This window comes from Leptosomus discolor, chromosome 3, assembly GCF_034619465.1.
Source record: "Leptosomus discolor isolate bLepDis1 chromosome 3, bLepDis1.hap2, whole genome shotgun sequence".
Taxonomy (NCBI): Eukaryota; Metazoa; Chordata; class Aves; order Leptosomiformes; family Leptosomidae; genus Leptosomus; species Leptosomus discolor.
This window is the reverse complement of record NC_141393.1, coordinates 44,988,206-45,007,486: the sequence shown is the minus strand read 5'-3', so window position 1 is coordinate 45,007,486 and position 19,281 is coordinate 44,988,206. Positions and strand designations below refer to the sequence as shown.

General features: G+C 41.2%; 1 protein-coding gene across 21 annotated transcripts in view; it reads right to left on the bottom strand.

Moving 5' to 3' along the window:
• The window catches only part of MADD (MAP kinase activating death domain), a 67,370-nt gene that overhangs the window by 36,518 nt on the left and 11,571 nt on the right, over positions 1 to 19,281 (bottom strand). For 8 of the 21 annotated variants that reach the window (XM_086462464.1, XM_086462467.1, XM_086462471.1 and 5 more), the window contains exons 8-18: positions 18,837 to 19,072; positions 18,306 to 18,462; positions 17,228 to 17,331; positions 16,203 to 16,396; positions 15,305 to 15,582; positions 14,498 to 14,637; positions 13,148 to 13,249; positions 10,603 to 10,705; positions 8,212 to 8,398; positions 7,866 to 8,016; positions 4,379 to 4,570 (exon numbers count right to left, since the gene is read on the bottom strand). In XM_086462464.1, coding sequence (XP_086318590.1) covers positions 4,379 to 4,570; positions 7,866 to 8,016; positions 8,212 to 8,398; positions 10,603 to 10,705; positions 13,148 to 13,249; positions 14,498 to 14,637; positions 15,305 to 15,582; positions 16,203 to 16,396; positions 17,228 to 17,331; positions 18,306 to 18,462; positions 18,837 to 19,072 — 1,844 coding nt within the window. Of the gene's footprint in view, positions 1 to 4,378; positions 4,571 to 7,865; positions 8,017 to 8,211; positions 8,399 to 10,602; positions 10,706 to 11,171; positions 11,232 to 12,245; positions 12,285 to 13,147; positions 13,250 to 14,497; positions 14,638 to 15,304; positions 15,634 to 16,202; positions 16,397 to 17,227; positions 17,332 to 18,305; positions 18,463 to 18,836; positions 19,073 to 19,281 lie in introns of all 21 variants that reach the window. The other 13 variants (XM_086462461.1, XM_086462460.1, XM_086462465.1 and 10 more) reach the window with 6 other exon arrangements.

Below are 19,281 nucleotides of genomic sequence, written 5' to 3'. Positions count from 1 at the left end.
TTAAAATTATCACAAAGTTTACAAGCACAACAAGTAATTTTTGACCTGACACTATCCTCAATAAATGCTTGGCTCTGCCTAGCAACCAGTCCTAAATGAAAAAACCTGAACTTTTCTGCATCCACTCGTTCCTATCAGGGTATAAAGAACAGAAAATAAGGAAGAAGAAGAAAAATTATCAAGATATCAGTCATGCTTAACGCTAACTTCCAAAATTCAAATTAGGTCACAGCACTCCAATCAAGTCAAGGAATTCCATAAGAGAACACAATGCAGAGAAAAGTAAAAAAGTCTGAAGTCTGCATGCACTCTTTCCATTTGAAGCTTATCCCTGAGACGAAATAGTGATGAGGCACTTGGCACTTTTCTATCACTCACATTCCTCAATGCTCTGAAATGAAATCATCTTTTCTGCTCAGAAACATCATTCCAGGTGGTGGCCTGCTGGCCGAAGGAAATATTACAAGCTGACATGCTGAACTGACTCAATGCTGGGCACTGTCCTCCCTCAATAGCATGGTTAAAGCTGGGAAGATACTCCTAGAAAAGTGGCAAAGGGAAGGAAAAAGAAGTACAAAGTTCTTCTACTGCTCTTCAAGTGTGTCAGAAACCCACCCCACCTCGCAAATGGCAGAAATTAGGGGAAGACAGGCTCTAAAAAAGTTCTATTTAGCAAAATATCTACTGAAAAAAAACCGAAAAGGATAGTATTATGATTGTGGAGGAAGGCTCCAAAGTATTATCATTAAACATATCAGGAGCAAGGTAAATGTAGCAAGGGAGAAAAATCTAGAAAGACAGCTGGTAGCCAACTGATTTCTGTATCATGATTAATGGATGTTGCTTCAACTGTCATAAGTACACAGATGGATGGGATAAAATTGCTTATGGATCCAAACAGCATGCTTAGGCTTATCTAGCTGAGCACACACTGCCACAGGTACCAATCTCTTTTAAGATGTACTGAATTTGTTAAAAGGACTTTGAAAACATCTGGCCTCTTTAGTGCTCAGTCTATATGTCTTTACTTTAAAAAACACAAGGCTGACAGCTACAATACTTGCCATTAAATTATTTTTAGTTGACTTGCCTGTTAATTCATGGTAGAGTATATCCTAGAACCACCTAGAATGTACTCTCAACCACTTTGTCAAAGAAGAAAAGGAAAACCTCAGATAAACTCAAGGGGCATAAAATACTATGCCCATGACTTTTGTTACATGAGCCTGAACTAAACAGGACAGCAGGTCCAGAAAGGATCTGTTGCAGACAAAGTAGGTAGCACAATCTTTTCTGTTTCAAAAAACTGTCAAAATAAAGTGCCCTGCCAGCATTAAATTGTTATTTTAAAAGCAGTAATGGAAACTTCAGTAAGTACTGATGTTTTCATTAACAGTTACTGCAAGTATGCAATAAACCCAAACTGATCACTAACATAAAGGGGGAAACTATTAACAATCAACTTTAAAGCCACCAGTGCCCTAACAGAAAAGCTGATGCTAAAGTGATGACCATGGACCCTGGAAGACAAGAACCCCAGAAGCAAATAATTGTTGAACTTTTAAGAAACTAAGTATTAGAAGCATCAACTTCACAATTAATTTCCTATCTGAGCAATTAGGTATTAAAGCACAGCAAAGATGAATTCTCAACTGATAAAAATCCATCGCTCTTCATCTCAGAAATAAGAATTTCGTATAGCAACAGTGTTCCCTGTTACAAAGGAGCACGCTACAAACTTCAGAGATATGCAAGAAACGATAACCTTTCTGAAAAGCGAACAAGAAAAATGGTCAAGCAGGAACACATCCACCCTGAACTTCGGAAAACTCTGTGAATCTCCTGGCTGTTGTTCCTGTAGTACAAGAAAACTGCACACATTCAGTATCACACCTCTAGATCTCAGAGATGCAGTCCGATGGCCACTAACATACACTTCATGTACGGCTACTGCAAACAGTGCCATACATGATTTTACTCCATCATGCTGATGACTTATTTTTCATTCTAGTATTTCCTCTTGTAACTAGGTCAAAAGTTTGGCAGCCCAATTTGTATTTTGTCCATATAATACCAACAGATTCATTGAGTGTTTTATTCACGTATCTATCTGCAGCCTCAGGCTGTAAGCACCTTCCAAACTTCATAGAATCAAGGAACTGCTGAGGTTCAAAGGGACTCTGGAGATCATCTATTCAAACCTCCCTGCTCAAAGCAGAGTCAACTAGACCAGGCTGTCACAGCACCATGTCCAGTCAGGTGTTCAGTATCTCCACAGATGGAGAATCCACCACCTTTCCAGGCAACCTGTTCCAGTGTTGGATCATCTTCACATAAAAACATTTTTTCTCACGTTTAAATGGAATTACTTACAAATACTTTGTTACTTCAGCAACATGTAAATGTTTACCAAATGCTTCTTCCCTAAAGAAGTTAATTTGAATGAGAACGTCTGCATTTCACTACAGAAGGAATTTCAGCCTAGCCACGACTAACTCTGGTCCTATATACCCAAAGTACTGTCTTACACCGGAGCTTCCATAACAGAACATAAATGAAGTATAAGAGCCAAGCAGCTTCAAATTATCTTCCTGCAACACAAGAGAAATTGCCTTAACTTCTAGATCTCAAGAGTCATGAACATGGACACATTGTTTTTACAGCAATTTCTTAAAGACTGACTTGCATACTCGTTCATGTATGTCATGTAGCGACAGACAAAATCAGTTAGAAAAAAAGGCTTCAGAAAAAAACCATTAAAGTCCTTTGAACTTTCATCAGTTTTGGTGAAACCATACCCTTCTCGTAACTTAGTTCCACAGAAAACAAGTGGAAACCATTAGAGCACCAGAAACCCCAGTAAGAATTTACCTGCTGCCTGTCCTTGAAGATTGTGAATTATTTAATGCTAATATTCTGGCAACAGTAGTTAACATAACATGTTAAGTAATACTTCTTTTGAAAAGCACTTCTTATGATGCTTCACAAACACGGACTGTCTGTATGATTTCCATTTCTATGAGGCTTAATTTCATCTGAGGGAAAGGAGCAATATCAGCAATCCAATCAAAAGATCTCTCCTCATTCTTTAAAAGAATGCTGGCCTATTGTCTGTTTTATTCTTAGTTGTGTGAGAAGCATACTTCCCTTCTTCTCTCTTCCACAGAAAAGAAATTAAGTACCCAGAGCGAACCAAACCACTAAACCGAAATGCTAGAAATCTGAATCTCTTTTAGCTCCCAGATAGATTTCCAAATAGAGTGCAAGACTACTTTCTGAGCAACTGCCTTCATAGATTACCTCTTGAAACAGGAAAGCAAATCAAGCCAGAGGTGTTCAGTATCAGTTCAGAAGGACACGACACCACTCAGCCTGCAGTGATTATGTGGGTATAAGAATGAATGTCTGCACTCATGCCACCTAACTGCCCAATACACACATTCCCTTATCTTATGCCACATACTGCAGGTACAACCTCACAGCAGAACGCTGCTTTCAGAAGATTAATCTTTCATACAATGATTCCATTAAAAACTTATTTTAAAGAGGCTATAAGAAGCAACGACTAAAATTTAATATGACATATTTTTGGAGTTGACAAAGAATTTCTCTAATATACTGATGGTACTTTTCTCTTCCTCATAATCCACAGCAGGTTGGATCCAACCAAAATCTTTTATTCATTTATTCTTTTTCTTTCACCCAAAAAATCTGTAAAGTCTTTTTCAGGTAAAACAGTTTAAAACCTATCTCTAACTTTTTCCCAGACATAGGGACAAGCTTTCCCAGTCTAATTTTCCTAGACAGTATAATTTCCAGTGACCAGCCTAGCAGATGCTGCTTAGAAGGACACATATTCTATTTGCTATTGCACAGAAGGAAGATCCATCAGTACTGCTCACTGAAACTGTAACACTACAACTAAAAACTTTTTGGCAGTTTTTATTATTAACAATCAGCAGATCCCACTTCTATCGGGATGCAATCTAGATTATCCACAGGTAGTCAGCAATGATTAGAAGACTTTTGTTTCATCTAGTCCCTTCCACAGTTGACCTTTCCAAAGTCCTGCTGGCCCTGTTTCCCTTTTGCCATTTCCTGTTGCTCAAAAACATCAATCGCAGAGCAAAACATAAAGTTGTCTGAAGTGTAATGAAATTCAGAAACAATTAAGATTATAAATCTTCTGGGATAAAACTGCCCTGGATAGTTTATCCAAGAGTAGAGTGAAAACACACATGACTGTTCCTTGTGATCCAAGGCATAAATGAAGCATGTTACAGCAGCAATGTAGTGTGTTAAAATGGAGAGAATGCAAACAGAACTTAATGCCAAAATAGAAGTCCCTCCTGCACTTCACATACACATCAATACACACCAATGGAAGCAATAAAATTTTCTTCCTTTAGACTTCTTGTGTCAAACTCCCTTGGCCCTTTGCCTGCAGGGCTTGGTGCCTTTGGCACTAGCTGCATCACAGGTTTTGGCTCCACTCTTGGGGATGATGCAGGATCCTTGCCAACTGGAGTGATAGATCCATCCACTGGACTTCGTTTTCTCTTTTCTGGTTCTTTAAAGAAAAAAAAAACAACACAAAGAGTTAGGAAAAAAAAACCAAAAACATAAAGAAAAAGGAAATGAGAGCAGGAAAAGGAAGATGAGACAGATGGTCTCACCTAAATCATTAAGCCTGGCACTGAAACAGCTCAGTCCCACATTTGTTCACATAGGTCACCATGGCTTGCAGATAGTCTGATACACTGGTGGAAACAGTAGAGGAGAAAGCCAGAGTGCTGGTTTTGGGATACTCAAATTATGTCCTTCCTGTATATTTGAAACCTAGGTATCTTCTTTGACACAGTAACTGTAGTATTTCCTCTCCTGAGCAGTGCAAAATCAAACAACTCTGACTAAACTACCAAGAATATCGCTTCCAGAACATAAGCAAGTTAAAAGATGAAATATACCACCATCTTGAATGGGTAACACTACATGAAATTTCAGTAAGGAGAAAAAAAGAAAAAACAAACAAAAAACTATCAGCTATAGCTCTTCCATCATTCTCCAAGACTTCCTATGATCTTCCGTTCCCAAAGGCACTTTGGATTATTTCTCTGTATCAAACTCCACAGTTTGAATTACAGCAAAATTTTCAGAACAGAATAATTAAAACTAAGTTTTCTGTAAAGATTAATCTCCTGCTGTCCTGCACAAACTGTTCCAATAGCTGATGAGGCTAATACTCAAAATTCCATATCCTATTATCTAAATTTATCGTACCACTAGACCTTGTGAAACCTTTGTCTAGTAGATTAAAGATTCTGCTATCAGCAACACCTTTCCATTTAGATAATAACTGAAAACAATCAACATCCAACATTCAACACTGAACACCTCCATCTTTCAGAGCAAAATTCTTTTCCCAATTACTTGTAGGTCTTTTCAAAAACCTCCTGAAATTTTCAAGATGCGATGATTAGAATCAGAAGCACTACCCCAGCTTATTAGTGACATATCCAAAGACAATACAATAACTGCATCCCAAATCTATATTCCCAGGTTTACATAGTGCCCCCCCTCTCCAGTTTTTACAGACACAGTAAACAGTAGGAAGTTTACACATAGCTGCCATTTTCAGACACAGTGCTTCCCAGGACATAGTTTCCAACGCTGCTATTATTGCCAACTGTCCTTGTTCCTAAATACAAGTCCTTAGTTTGGCCATATTAAAATAAATTAATCACACCTATGCTTTATTAAGATTCAGCTTCCTCTAGACAAATAACTCATATCCATCATGTCCTGTTCAAACAGCATGCATCATGTGCAAATCGAACAATTTTAGGATTACTAGATCACTATTATATGTTAAATAACATTAAGACAAGCATTAATCTCTAGAAAACATTTCTACAAATATCTAGATCAACTCACTGAAAACAAGTAAAAGACTAGACAGCTAAAATTTGACTATAAATCAAGATGTCATGCTGTGTTGGGTTTGTGTCTGGCAGGATTTTGGTAGTGGGGGAGGGTGCTACAGAGGTGTCCCCTGTCAGAGGCTTCTAGAAGCTCCCCCGGCTCAAATTTGGACCTGCCTTTGGCCAAGGCCTCTGCAAATAAACCTATTTAAGAGGGGGAAAAAAACCTGTTGAGCAAGTTTTTTGTTTCTGAATCTTTGAGATTTTGTTTGTGAATGGAGGAGATGAGGGGGATGCGAGACAAACAACCATGCAGACACCCAGGTCAGGCCTGCAGCCTGTGATGAGATGGCAGGCTGACCCTCTGCAGCCCATGGAAATTAACGGTGGCACAGATGCCCACATGCAGTGCATGGAGGACCCCACGCTGGAGCAGTGGACTGTGCCTGAAGAAGGCTGTGATGCCAACTGCACTGGAACAGTCTGTCACTGGGAGGACTGTAGGAGCAGGAAAGACCAGCAGGAACAACTTGTCATGAACTGACTGCAACCCGCCTTCCCTGTCCTCCTGTGCTGCTTAGGGGGAGAAAGCAGAGAAATCGGGAGCAGAGCTGAGCTTGGGAATAAGGGGGGCGGGGGAAGGTGTTTTTAAGACCTAGTTGAATTTCTCATTATCCTTTCTGGTGGTGGTGCTTAAATTACACTGATGTTATTTTCCCCAAGTTGAGTCTGTCTTTTGCCTGTGACCATAATTGGTCCTTTGTCTTGACTCTTGAGCCTTTTGGTTGTATTTCCCCCTCCAGCTCCCACCGCGTGGAGCAGGGGTAGGAGCGAGCAAGTGGCTGCATCATGCTTTGTCGCTGGCTGGGTGTGCCTAAACTACGATACATGCAATAATGACGTTAAGTCCTTCGAAGACGTATCAAGGCTTTAAAAGTTTGTATCAAATTTTGCCTATTGTGGTCTATTGTGATCACAATTAATTTACTGTGTAAACTCTCCTTAACATCGAATTATGGTATCTGGCATTACATTAACAAGACTTCACTCTAAAATGTTGGAGTTTTACATCAGCCACTCTGTAATTTTGCTTAGGATCAGCATCATACTAAAATGCTTGTAATTACCAAGATCAGCCTATTCCCCACATTCAGGACTGTTACACTAGCACAGCCTTCCTTACCTTCCTCAGCATTCTAACAATGATTGGAAATGAATAGCTGTAACCCAGGGGGCATCTAAGCCAACTCATAAAATCCCTGATGCAAGCCACCCAGAACACAAACTGTAGAGTGTTTAGTAGATGTTACTCATCTGCTACAATGAAATAAATAGCTTTTCATCATTTGAGATTACAGCTGAGTCAGACATTAGGCAGAGAGGTAGCTTTTTGTCACCTTTCGTTCTTTTTCCTTATGCATTTTCTTATTTTCCTTATTTTGCATTAAGACTCAGATTTTAAGAAGAAGCTGAAAAATAAAGAGGTATTTTCAGACTTTCCTCTCCAAGAGTACTTAATGATAGAAGAATCATTATGTAATGCAAGGTGGCTGGTGAGATACAAGTCTCATAGGGTTCCACATTAGACATACCTCCCTCCTTATTCAGGTTCTCTGCAGTAACTTTCCAAGACTGTGGTTGGGATAGTGTTAGCTGAAGGTCCCAACTCTCAGAATTTCCACTTCATCTGTAAAAGTCCCAGTATCTTGCTGCATAATTTCCATTTTCAATCAAATATAGTACAGCCATTATTTCGCTTTGGTTCGGTTACGTGTGTGCAAGAAAATGTGTTTCAAGCTTTGTAAGGTTTCAGTAACAACAGTACAGTTCTCACCCATTTTGAAAGTGTCATAAAACCCCTGAAATATCAGAAGCCACAAAAAAGCTACCTTCACAATAAGGATCTTGTTTGGTTCATAAATACTGTATAAACACTTTCCTTACCTTTGTTGTAATAGTGAGTATGTGCTATCTCTAGGAGGCCAAAAACACTGGCCATGCCTCCCAGGCCAGCATTTGCATATGACTGCTCCAGGCTCAACACAGCGCACTTTAGCAAGTCCAGCATGCCTTTATAAACCTTGCGGCTGATCTCCTGCAACGAAAATTCCATTAGTGTTGCTATTTCAGAAGAAAGTCACTAAAATTTCTTTTCTGAAAGAAATTTAAGAACATAAATTCCAAAACTGCTCTACTACCAGCTATTAGGAAGCAATTTAACAAAAACTTGCTATGAATTGAGCCTCAGCAGACAATAGGTATGAGGGACCCTGCTGAGTTCAGCACTGACCACATCCTGTACGACATCCTGCCGAGCATCTTCTTCTGACTGGATCGTGCGATTCAGCTTGCTTAGTACAAAGACACGGAGCTGCTCACTCTCCAGCAGACGTCGGACCCTCTTCATGTTCAGCCAGCCAACACCTTGCCCATCGAGAACATTGTGTACCACCTCCTTCAGGAACTGCTGGTTCTCACTGATGGATTTAAAAGGAAGCAAGCAAAAGTCAGCCCTCTGCTTACCTTGGCTTGCATGGGAAGAGAGATATGGTCAGGACACACAGAGAAATGCATTTCCTATCAAAGCTAAGTTTACAAGTGTGGTGGGTTGACCCTGGCCAAAATGCCAGGTGCCCACCAAAGTCACTCTATCACTCTCCTCCTTAACTGGACAGGGGAGAGAACAAAAAAAAAAAATAACAACAGGCTTGTGGGGTTGAGATAAGGACAGGGAGATCACTCAACATTTACCGTCACGGGCAAAACAGACTCGACTGAAGGGAAATGTAATTTATTACCGATTAACTCAGAGAAGAGTAATGAGAGATAAAACTAAATCTTAAAACACCTTCCCCCCTCCTTTCCCAGGCTTAACTTTGATCTCGATTTTTCTCCCTCCTCCCCCCAAGCAGCACAAGGGGGAAAACAGGGAATGGGGGTTGGGGTCAGTTCATCACTCTGTTTTCTGCTGCTTCTTCCTCCTCAGGGGGAGGATTCCTCACACGTTTCCCCTGCTCCAATGTGGGGTCCCCCTCACAGGAGAAAGTCCTCTGTGACTTCTCCAGCGTGAGTCTTCCCACGGGTTCAGTTCTTCATGAACTGCTCCAACGTGGGTCTCCTTCATGGTGTGCAGTCCTTCAGGAACCAACTGCTCCAGCATGAGCCCCCCTCACGGGGTCACTAGCAGCAAACCTGCTGAATGGTGGGCTTCTCTTTCTCCACGGGCCACAGGTCCTGCCAGGAGCCTGCTCCGGTGCAGGCTTCCCATGGGGTCACAGCTTCCTTCAGGTATCCACCTGCTCTGGCATGGGGGCCCTCCACGGGGTGTAGGCAGTCATCTGCTCCACCGCCCATGGGCTGCAGGGGGACAGCCTGCCTCACCATGGTCTTCACTACAGGTTGCAGGGGAATCACTGCTCCGGCGCTTGGAGCATCTCCTCCCCCTCCTTCTGCACTGACCTTGGTGTCTGCGGGATGTTTCTCTCACATATTCTCACTCCTCTCACTCACTGCAATTACTGCTGCGCAACAAGTTTTTTTTTCACTCTCTTAAATACGTTATCACAGAGGCGAAAAACGCTGTCGCTGATTGGCTCGGCCTTGGCCAGCGGTGGGTCCGTCTTAAAGCCGGCTGGCATTGGCTGTATCCGACATAGGGGAAACTTCTAGCAACTTCATACAGAAGCCACTCCTGCAACTGCGCCCCCCCCCCCCGCCCGCTACCAAAACCTTGCCACACAGACCCATTACAACAAGAAGTTCAAATCTAGCTATGCCTGCTGCCAACATAACTGCACACAGCCCAAGCTCTATTCTATAGGTGTAGGATTAAATATTTTATTTTGTCTATTATTTCCTATAATAAGCCATAATCATATTTTCCTCTAGTCCCTCTAGCTACCACTCTACTCCTCACCCTCACAACACCCCTCAGAATCCACAGGAATCCTCTATGCCACAACCTTCTTCCATAGCTGCCTTGTCTGACCTGTAGGCTTTCCTTGAAAGAGGAAGTGTAGTACTAGTAATAGCACTACTGCAGCAGCCTTGGCACGTGTACTGCTTCAGCTTGTTTTGCCACAGGGGAGGGAATGGTAAGAAGAAGGGAACTTCTGTGCAACCTGCTGCATTCCCCAGACTGAACCGCAGTTATTGTTCTTGCTTGTCTCCCAACCCCAGCAGCTCAAAGTAAATTTGACTCTACCCATGACTGCTACATAAGAAAGGGAAGAGAAAGAATAGGCACAGGTCAAGTAATGTTTACTTGCACCATCCTGAGGTCTTCTTCCCAAGGCCAGGAAAAGCATTTCACATGAATTCACACAGAATCAAAGCACTTCATATGACTCAGCTGATAGCCTGCATGGTGCATTAAAACTCCACTGGCTAGACGACCTTGTTCAGAACAGATTCAATTACAAAGCATAAATACTGAGTTAAAGCAGGGACCTAGAAGTTTTGGATCTCAGACACAAAGAACATACATTTCAGGGCACAGAAAAATACCTATGTGTGCTATTAACTGTAAGACCATCCATCTCGGACAATAATACGTGCAATCTTAGGGCCATAGAAAAGTACTATTTAGTTTTCAACAGCCAGACTTCTGAGGGAACATTGGCCCAGTATGACACAACTCTAACAACACTTTATACTCAAAAAGCAATAAAAAAAATATTACCTGGAATTGCTAGTTCGTCCCTGAGGCGATGGAGATTCTCTCTTCACTGTTGGGCTGTGCTTAATGACTGAAGACTTTTGATCCACAAGGGCTCGTCTGTTTCCTAAACAGGAGAGGAAACAGGATAAGAGGAACTGGTGGGAGGAAAACAATCTGATCCCAGGACAGTAACAAGCAACACTAAGGCTGGCTAACACACCTATTTGGATTACAGGTAACAGACTTCAAACAAAATGGAAACTCCAAAAAAGCAGCAGCTTTTCTAGCAGCAGATATTCTAGCATCACACATCGGCAGAAAACAGTAATGGGAGTAATGCAGAGAGAAAAATAGAAGATGGTAATAGGAGCAGGAGGTGAAAGGCAGGAAAAGTTTGGCTGCTATGCATGCAGTTCCACAACAAGAACCATCTTCAAATTAGTCACTATATGTAAAAGCAAAATGCATTGGGTGTGACTAGTATAGATCATGTGGTACTGGTTACCCAGTGAGAAAGGTAGCCCAAAGTCAGGCATAGGGAATGCTGGATATTGTTATATCATGCACAGCTCATGCTGTAGGGAACCCACCTTCATTGCTTACTGGGCCAGCTTCAGTAATAATCTCCATTATAGTATTTAACCCAAATACTGGGACACAAAATATACAATTAGTAGTATACTACAACATCTACACTCCCACCATCAGTATCAAAAGAATCCAACTACCATCTTCTTCCCAGCCCTCCCTCAAAACAGAACCCAAATGACGCTAGAGCAGGAAGGAGGCTTGAAAGCCCAAGGGAACAAAGGCCAGCGTAATTAATCTTAGAGATAGTGCTTGACTTGAAGTTTGGCATCATGGAACCAAGGTACTGCATCTTTGAGGACATTATTGCACATATTGTATTTCAAGGGCACTATCAAAAACATCTGCATCACTGAGGAAAAAAATACCAATGGATGTGCACAAAATAAAAATTAAAAACGAAGATGGAAAGTGGTCAAACAGCAGCAATGAGATGGAGTCCCAGCATCATTTCCCATTACAGTTAGAAACACAAGGTACCACACACACTTGCTAAGAACAAGTTAATCCAGCAATTTTATACCTGTACAACAGACAAAAACATTTAAATACCAGTGAAGTGCCCAGTGAGAGTCCCAGTGAGCCAGCATGCACATGTAAATTAACACAAACACACACACACTTGCACATGCATAAAACAGACTGAACTACTTCACAGAAATCCTATCTGCATAGTAACATTAAAGGCCCTATAGGATTACAATAGTCAAGAAAAGAACACCAAAGTGCAGAAGATAAGGCACAAAGCATGAGCGTGGAACGGCAAACCCCATCACTGTTTTCTTCCAATGCATGGAACCAATCATTAAGATTACCCATGGAAATAACCCTGACATGAAGCATGTTTCTTATCCAGTACAACTGGACATGAAACCAGAACCAACTGGTAAAAGGTTGTCAAAAACAGCTGTGTGGAATCTCTGCTAGTGTTTTCACCCTACCAGTCCTGTTCCTCCTCATTTTATGCACAGGGAATGATTACTTGTCTCAAAAACAAAGTCCAAAGCAGAAACACAAAAAACAGGTTTTGGCCTTTGTTTCTACAAGGTCAAAGGTCAGCAAAACATCATACCAACCTTCATCCACATCCCTTCCCACTTCCAGATTAAAGTAATCTTTACCGATGAAAATGATGAGGAGGAAAAAATAAATGAAAAAAAAATCAACATATTAAACAAAAGCAGTAAGTTCTAATCAAATAGAATAACTCAAAGGGTAAAATAAAGCCTTTCCCCAGTTCAGCAACTGAAAAGGTCTCAACACCAAAACACCAGCATGTGCTCAGTCACTCTTCTGTTGCTACATCTGGTACTACGATGACCAGGCTGTCTCACCCCCCACATTAAGAGGGTCATTTCTCTAATGCCCATTTAAACATTCTATCTAAAGATACTGCAGACAAACAGGAGATGTTCCAATGAAAAGACTGTGCACATAAGTTAGGGATCGATCTTCACTCTGAATGAGCTGAAGCATGGTTCTAATTTGATTTTGAGCAGAAATTTTCTATTTAGTGAACTGAAAAGACTTTTGAACACCTTTGAAACCCATGTAAACCGCAGTTTCCAACCGAGGCTGGCATTATCCCCACTTACAAACGCAGCATCATTGCTCTAACAAGTTACCTAAGGCTAATCATGAAGACAGTGGCAGTACAAAAGCAGGACCTACCTCTTGGTTCCCATTCTTTACACTAAGTACTTAAAAATAAAACAAAAGCAAACACAAAACAAAACCAATATTCACAGTGTATCTGTTAACACAGGCTAGACCAGCCAGTCTCCCATCCCAACACAGCCCAATTGTTGGGAAGAAGTCTGGGAAATATAAAGACAATTTACTGTCTTGATACTTAAGACAGGTACTACCCAAAGTACCAAAATGTGTCACCCCCAGGATTCCTGTTAGGGGTAAGACCTCAGACTGCCGAGTCACAAGAACTGTAAAGGCTGTAGAAGACAAAGGGGAAAATGGTTACCTTTCAGGCTGGGAAAGGGAGTATTCTTGTCTCTCCCAACTTTGGTTGGTAGGGCTAAGTTGGACAGACTGAAACTTGTGCTGTGGTTTCTGTACAGGCTGCCTATGACAGAAGAAGAAAACAACTAAATGCCTAATGCTCACTGCACACACCTGAACTTCTTAAAACTTCCTGTAATTCACCGTATTATTCCATATACTTAATGATTAAGTTCTTCTTTATTACCCAAAAGTCTCACAAGCATAACATCATCTCATTTATTTTGCAAGCACATCTGTAATCACATTATTCTAAATTGTAAAACCACTTAATTCTTAGCTTTCATGTTACAATCATTGCTGTTGTATCTTTAAGTCTTAAATATAACAGCAATATCCACCTGTCTTCCTGCACTTAAACAGCTAACCTCATGTCAGCTGTTGTCTTCTAGTTTGATCCTCTTTTTAGGAGCAAATGAATGGTAGGGGCCACATGAGAAAACAGGATGACAGAAGATCTCCAAAATATGTAATTCTGAAGGGAGGAGTGTGCACTGTGCCTTGTCAAACACTGTAAATCTGCCACAGAAGCATGCTTTAAAATAGAAGTTTTCCATTTATTACGAGAAAACAAAAGTTCTTCCTAGTACGGACAGATCTTAAGAACACAATAATGCATCATCGTCTGCTTAAGCCTGTAGACAGCCTCAAAGCATCTCATGTAGATCAATGAGCTGATTAACAGTTCAAGATGTTAATATAAAATGTCAGCGTACTATTTCAATTTGGTTTGGTTCTTCTTTTTTTGCAGCCTTATTTTAGTAACAATTTTACCAGAAACATCCATTATACTTTCCCCACTGCTGCAAACTTTTTGCACTGCTCTCCACTACAGTGCAAGACTCAACTGGCCCTATCTTCTTTCACTCATTAAAAAACTCTAGACTAGTTTTCCACACCTGTGGATTTTATTATTAAAATATAATTAAAAGTAGGTGAGCACAGTCAAGAAATTGTATGTAGCACCTCAACACAAAACATGGTAGCATGGAAGGCATATTTCTGGTAAGATTTTTGCACCAACTTCATGAAATTGCACGATTTTTTGTTTAAATGAAATGGAAAGAATTTCTGATCTGTGCCCTGAAGTGCCGTATAATTCAAGGGCCTAACCACGTAACCGAAATACATAAAGCACTAGTTACCAGCATTGTAAGTTAACCAAGTCCTGTGGCTCCCAACATGAATTCTGAAAAGCTGGTAACAATTTGACAACCAAGTCATTCTCTTGACTAGCTATTGCTCAATTCCATCTCTCTGTAAACTCTAATATAATAAATAAAACCAGCTTAATGAATGCATTGCTACATACTTGCAAAAGACATGATGCCCCCAAAACCTTCACTGCTGTTGTTGGAGACAGTAGAGTTTGGGGAGCTGGCCCTGGAATCTGAATCTGCATCAGAATCATTGGCCAGTTTTAAACTGTTTGGACGGAGTAACTTCTGAGACCTTGAAAGAAATTAAGTACAACAGTTATTAGCTTTCCCACTTCCCACCCCAGATCAACAAGTTGTATGACTGTGGGAGATTGATGCTGGTCTCATTCCTCATCAGTTTTCACCACACTACCCTTACCTTGCATGAAAGAAAAAGAAAAAAAAAAAAAGAGAGAGAGAGAGAACTGAAGCATCTTTGCATTCAGACTTTTATTACCTTTCAGGGCATGCTGAAAACTTGTCTGCAAAAGGGCCTTGGTGGATTTGGAGGGTGAAAAGGTTCTGCTTTGAGAGCAATAACAAGAAAACACGATGCCATCAATCACTATAGCATCTTTGCCCCAAGATACAAAGCTTCACCAAAAAAAAAAAAAAAAAAAAAAAAAAAAAAAAATCACTCAGAGGTTTTCAGAACTCAGTAGGTGATACACTGGAGTATTTCTAGGAAGAACTGATAATTCTATTAGCTCCTACCACTTACATAAAAGCAAGGAACTGAGAGAACTGAGCAAGTGCTTTCCTCAAACCACAGTAGTTTACAGGATTTCAATATTAAACGGAAGTGATCACAATATATTTCAGGTGCAAAAGACACTTGACAGACTGAATGTTAAACTACATGAAGCATAGGGAAATCCCAACAGTGCTGTATGGAAGGGCGGGACACAAGAAGGACTCGCCTGCTTCCATTGAGATTCTGGTTAAATCTTGGGGTGTAGCTCTCTTCCTGCTCATCATCTTCATCCTCTACAGGAAAACCATACTGTGGTTCGAAGTACGGATTGTCATACTCTCGCTTCCTCACCACCCCTTCTGAGGAGCTCATGCTGCCAGCTGCGCTGTCGCTCTCACGATCCAAGCTTATCTTGGGAAAGCTTGGTTGCAGGGCCAAGGAAGGGAGATGGTTTGAAAATCCAGCAACCAACTTCTCTTCTATTTCTGCTGAATCTGCTGACTCCTGTGGACCAGTCAAATCATTGATCTGTTTGCTAATTTGCATTACAGACAACTGAAGGGCAGGACAAGAACAATTATTTACAAATGAGAAGTCTGCAAAGTCCTTGCTATTTGTTACTGAGCCCCATCCCATCCCCACTATCCATGCATTGTTCTAGGGACTTACTCCCCTGTAAAACAGATCTTACTGGGAAGTGTTAGCTCATGACAATGGCTTTCCGTTACCCTGTTTTGTGGTTATGCAAGCAACTCCCATTCTTCCTAAATGACCACAGATACAGAAGTTTCCCCACCCCACTCCCTGTTCCTCTAATGCATCACATCTTTCCAGACTCCATAAAAGCAATTCCTGCAGTCACAACCTGGACCACTGCTCTCTGATAATGCTGCATTTTTCAATGAATGAGAGCTTTTACGTACAGGAATGTTCTATCCCAGCATAAGAGGGTACTAGTAAACTCCACCTTGCTCAGAAAGTCCAGAAAGAGCATGCAGTTTAATCTGTGCACGGTTTCACCGTCCTATTAGCTTTTGCCCTTCTCAGAAAGAACCACTGGCATTCTCCCATTCTTTATATCCTAATATGCTGGATCTTAGGGCTGAACTCATCTCAGTACACACATGATTCACTCCATGGATGACAGTGCTGGGGCTGCTACTGGCTGTAGTACTGGAACTTGAACGAGGTTGGTTGTTCTCTTGAGAGTTTTCACTGTCCATGGCCTGTTCATCCATATCCCCTGAATATTCTTGAAAATCATCAAAATCCACTTCACTAGCATCACCAAGGGCTGCGTGAGTCAGGGGGTCAACATCTGCAAACACATCATTTTGCATTAAAAAACACTGCCTTCCTCAGCCTTTTGCCCATCTAACTAAAGATCCCAAGCAGATGAGGACTGCTTGACAGAATAAACTTGCATAAAAATTTAGGTTGTAAAGATCTTTCGGAGGTCATCTCTTCCAACTCTCTACTCAAAGCTAGGGTAACTTCAAAGTTAAAGCAGTTTGCTCAGGACCTTGTCCCACTGAGTTTTGAAACTCTTCAAGGCTTCACATTCTACTGTGATCCTGGGAACCTGTTTAACTACACTAACCATGAAGATCTTTTCCTTATGTCCAAGCAGTTTCTTTTGTTGTGACTACAATTATAAGAAATGTGTTGGCACTCTTAGATTTAGTTTATTGAAGAAAGTGAGTTTCCCACTCTCACAAGAGAAGCTATTGCTGCAGCCTCCATATAAGCCACACAGAATGCACTTTCTTGTCCCAACTAGGACAGAGTGACGCATTAAAGCCATCACTGAGAACCAATATGCAGGGGCAGGAGAAAGCTCATACTCTGCTGCCCATATTGCACAGTACGTACTGGCAGCAGAAGGTTGTTTCCAGATCTAGTGATCCAGTTTTGCTCAGCAGCACCTATTTCTGTTCTTCCTCCTTCCAGTGTCCTTCAGAGGACATTGTTTATAAGCAGGATAAATGTCTTTTTTCAGCCTACCCCTGGATATTGGAGTATAGAAGACACTTTTACCTCAGAGCAAGACTACAATGGAACAATACTTTGCTTTGACTCCCACAGCGCAGATGAGTGGAGAAGAGGAACCTATGTGGACCTTGTGAAAGTAAGGCTCAAAGTTACTCACTTGGGGTATCGCCATTAATGTCACATTTCATCATCTCACTGACAAAGTCACCGAGTGAGGAGTAGGAGGAACTTGAGTCATCATAGTCGACACTGTCACTGCCACTGCCACAAAGGGTGAGAAATAGACATAAGTGGAAGCAAAACAGCAACAGCAGGGCCTGATGTTTCAAAGACATTAATCACCACTGTTTTCTTGAGCCTCTTAAAGATCTCATGATATTACAGTCTCTACAAATTTCTGGCAAGAGTCAGCAGCCAGCTTCATGAAATGTCAGAGCAAATGAAGTAACTTTGAGGTCCATGAAGAAATAATAAGGGAAGACATTTAAAGGCTCTGAACAAAGTTAATGAGATCAAGCATAAGTTAACGGGGAGTAGTGGGGTGGGGGGGGGTGTGTAGGAGAAGCTCAAGGGAACTGGAAACCACAAGTAAAAGCATTCCCTTTTTATACTAATGATAAATCCCACTCTGTTAGGACCACTGGTGCCATGTAGAATGTAAAAGATGGGCAAGTCCAAGCCTGAAAGTTCTCACAGGCTAGCAGAGAATGAAGGATAATAAAACTAGACACAAAACTCTGAGAAATATGGCCAAAACCACTACAACAAAATGTTTACCCTCCTTTTACCGAATACACAAGGAGGTCTCAGGCAGTGGGTACTACTAACAAGCTTCGCTTAACTATGCACTGAGTAGAGATTGAACAAGGGGTAGGATGAGTGGGAGTACTTGTACTGCAACATAAATAAGCAGAGAAAGAACAGTATGGAAGAAAAAAGCATCAGGGTGGGAGGAAATACCAAATGTCAAGTAGCATACAGGTAGCAAAGAAAACAGGAAAATATAAATGGAGAATCACATTAAATGAAGGCTTGAGAAGATACTAGCAGAGGGTTAAGAGGTTGTTGTGATGACAGAGCAGTGAGACAGTTTACTTCAGTGCCAGTATTCTGCCCAGACAGAAGAAATGAAATAGCAACCTGGCAGGCTACAGAAAAAGGCTGCAAATAAGAAGTAGGAGGAGAGGCCCAGCAATCTGAACTATCATGTCGGGTTATGCTCTCCATGCACTAACCTGTCATCAGTGGGATCAGAATCTGTTTCCTTCTCTGCTGGGACATTTAGTGCTTCAGCCAGCTGTGAATTACTGTCATAGACACGATAGTGGATGGGCTGCAGCTGGTGAGCATACCACTTCGGTTTGTCACCAATCAGTGCTGGGTCAAACACGTCTGGACAAAAACCAAGCAGAGAGTTAACTGAACTCATTTATTGGTGTCAAAGGCTTCATTCACAGTGAGGCTACCCCCTGCTAAGTCTTGCACAAAGGAAGAGACAGTCTCTACTCTAAGAAGCCTACAAGACTTCTTCTCCATAACCAAACAAGCCAAGCGGTAAAATTCATTGGAGGAGTGAGTGGCTAATAGCAGGGCTAACTTGGTAGAGACACATGAAGACATACATAAAACCAGAAGAATGTTCCTTGAACTGGATTTCCCTCACCATCAGGAATAATATGGTGTAAAACCACACCCTTCCCTAGAATCTCTGCTTTTTAAGTTTCTGCATTACATCCAAGTGGAGGGAAGGCAAGACCAAAACTTACTGTTATGAATTCTTTGGAAAGCATAGTTAGTAGGGTTGAGTGACCATTCTCCAAAGTATTCTACTGCCTGAGTCCTGGAAAGTTTATCTGCAAAAGGTGTTTGCTTCGGCCTAGAGGCAAGAAAAGAATTTGCCTGGAAGGCCACCACTGGTCGTGGGAAGAGACGAAGAGTGCGAGTATGCATCTGGAAACCTTGCAAAACATTTGGCGAGTTGAAGAATCTCACCATAGCCACCCTAAAAAGAAACAGAGGACAACATATCAGACAAAAACACAGAACACAATGGGAAAGAAGACAGGGAGCCTTTAAAAGGTATGCAGTAGGCAATGTGTCAAACCTTTGAAGAATGATAAAACTAACTCTTCTTAGTAAAACATTATCTTCTAAAAAAAAAAAAAAAAAACAAAACAAAACCAAAACCGACTTTGTTTTAATTCACCATCT